This window comes from Montipora capricornis, chromosome 6 (genome assembly GCF_036669925.1).
Source record: "Montipora capricornis isolate CH-2021 chromosome 6, ASM3666992v2, whole genome shotgun sequence".
Lineage (NCBI taxonomy): Eukaryota > Metazoa > Cnidaria > Anthozoa > Scleractinia > Acroporidae > Montipora > Montipora capricornis.
In genome coordinates, this window is record NC_090888.1 from 7,414,864 (window position 1) to 7,417,363 (window position 2,500).

The 2,500-nt window shown below is 40.8% G+C and overlaps 2 protein-coding genes across 2 annotated transcripts in view; both read left to right on the plus strand.

The window, feature by feature from the left end:
• The window catches only part of LOC138051401 (tetratricopeptide repeat protein 28-like), a 695,954-nt gene that overhangs the window by 36,102 nt on the left and 657,352 nt on the right, over positions 1–2,500 (plus strand). The window lies entirely within an intron of this gene.
• Positions 1–2,500, plus strand: part of LOC138051399 (tetratricopeptide repeat protein 28-like) — a 76,118-nt gene that overhangs the window by 2,071 nt on the left and 71,547 nt on the right. Inside the window, 1 exon segment of the mRNA XM_068897588.1 lies at positions 1–38. This exon segment is cut by the window's left edge and continues 971 nt beyond it. Coding sequence (XP_068753689.1) covers positions 1–38 — 38 coding nt within the window.

Sequence of the window (2,500 nt, forward strand, 5' to 3'; positions counted from 1 at the left end):
ATTCTTTGGCTCCTTGAGCAAAGCTCTTAATTACTATCGTCTAGGCATTTATTATTTTGATGAGGTTAGACGTCTCCTTCAGTCAGAGGATGCATGGAAAATAAGCTTTCGTGACACAAAGGGGTGTGCGTACACCGCTCTGTGGACAGCACTTTTGAAGAATGGAGAGGTTGATGAAGCCTTGTATGCTGCTGAACAAGGACGAGCACAGGCTTTGGTAGACATTTTAAAGATGCAGTACAGCATTGATGGGAAACCTACGATAAAGGTAACTATCTCTTTGGTTATGAAAGATCTACCTTCACAATTTGTGTTCACAGCACTCAAAGGGAACACGATCAGCTTCTGGTTGCTAAGAGGTGACATTGGGATAACTTTTAGACAAAAGAAAATCGAAAATGGAACTGCCAAGTCTGTGATGAAAAGTACTTTAGAACAGATCAATGCGGGGGCCGTTTTGCGATGCGAGAATCGTTCACTTGAAAGACAAGGCAGCGACTTCTCGAGCAGTAGGGAAGGTGTTGAAGAAACCTTTCGGTCTTTGAGCTTCTCTGTGCACTCTTTGCAGCCCTTGTACGATGTCTTAATCAGTCCTATAGCGGACTTGATCCAGGGCGATGATTTAGTGTTTGTTCCTGATGGACACTTTTGCCTGGCTCCTTTTTCTGCAATGAGTGACTCTGTCAGGATCCGTGTAATTCCCTTGCTGACTGCTTTAAAATTGATCACTATGGCACCTGATAACTTCCAAAGTAAGAATGAAGCGCTGCTTGTAGGCGATCCGTGCTTGAGCGAAGTCATTTATGGCACTGGTGAACCCATGTATGGACAGCTGCCCTGTGCGAAAAAGGAGGTGGATATAATTGGAGAACTTCTGCAGACCGTGCCTCTTACAGGAAAAAATGCAACCAAAGCTGAGGTGCTGAAAAGAATGAAGTCAGTTGCCTTAATCCACATTGCTGCACATGGGGATGACGGATCTGGAGAAATTGCTTTGGCCCCAAATCCCGAACGCACATCCAAGATCCCTGAAGAGGAAGATTACATGTTATCGTTGAGTGATGTTCAAGCAGTTCGCCTTCAGGCAAGACTGGTTGTGCTTAGTTGCTGTCATAGTGGCCAGGGAGAGGTAAAATCTGAGGGTATTGTGGGAATAGCCAGGGCTTTCCTGTGTGCTGGTGCCCGGTCTGTTCTGGTGTCACTCTGGGCAATTGATGATGAAGCGACCTGGATGTTCATGGAGAGTTTCTACCAACACTTGGCAGATAGAAAAAGTGCAAGTACAGCTCTTCACCATGCCATGAAATCTCTTCAGGAGACGAAGAATTATGCAGCCATAAAATACTGGGCACCATTTGTGCTAATTGGCGATGATGTCACCTTTGAATTTGGGGAGCTCAAACACGAAAAGAATGGTAATTGCCATTTAAATGTACTTTAATGACTGAATCGCTTTACTTTGTTCATGTTTTTAATCAGGAATTTGTCGAAAGGAGCAGGTACGTTCCTCACAGAGAAATGGCTTTATAAACGGTTGCCAGAGTGGATATTTTTACTCGAGCTGCTTTGGCTAATACCTGAATTAAATAATGTCTGCATTCACCGAGTCACTTCAGCTTCCTGCAGATATCTAGCTGTTTGAGCCCGTGTTATGATGGAGTGACTGTGAAACTGATCAGTGATTGTTGATTGTTTATGTCAAGTGAAGTGAGTTATTGAGGTCTTCAAGTCTACATGTCAAAGTAACAGTTAATAAGAATTGTTGCTATTAACTTTAGCACAAACAGTTAAATGAATGAATTAAGATAATTATTTACTTGTCAATCAGAACAAAATTCATTATTGCCATTTAACCCACTACTTTTTTCTTTCTTGCTGGTTTTGTTTTTTCAGAAACGATGTCCAAAACGTGAGAAACTTGCTTGGACTGTGATACGTCAATATGTTATTTTCCTTTCCTCGATTATATGAGTTATTGAAAACAATTCAATCATTGATACCTCAGTAGCAGTCAGACACAAGATATCATGCCAATTATAGTTAAAGTACCATGAGATTTCAGTAGTATTAAGATACTGTCCAAGTCCTTTCATTTGTGCCTTGTTTTGTAAGCATATGTTCCAGGATTAGTTAATCACTTGATAGAAATCAGGGACTTGGCAAAACGGTTTGTTTCCATAACTGAGGATCTAGCTGTCTTGTTATTTTGGCCCTGGAAAATAACTCCAAGCTTTTGCGGTATGTTTCTCAGGTGACATGTATACTCTTTAGCTTGCTATACCAACTTTCCATTTACAATATCATTAAGTGACAGTCTCGGGGAATGTGTATTTTCTGTGTTTCTGTAAGGTTGGCCAAAGCTAAATAAGCAAATTAATTGTTTCGGGAGGCAAATGTCTATAAACTTAAAAACAACCTAGGAAAGTAGAAGTGTTTGGAAATTACAACAATTTCAATGTAGCACTCACATTGAAATGATATGGAAATTCCTGGAACAAAA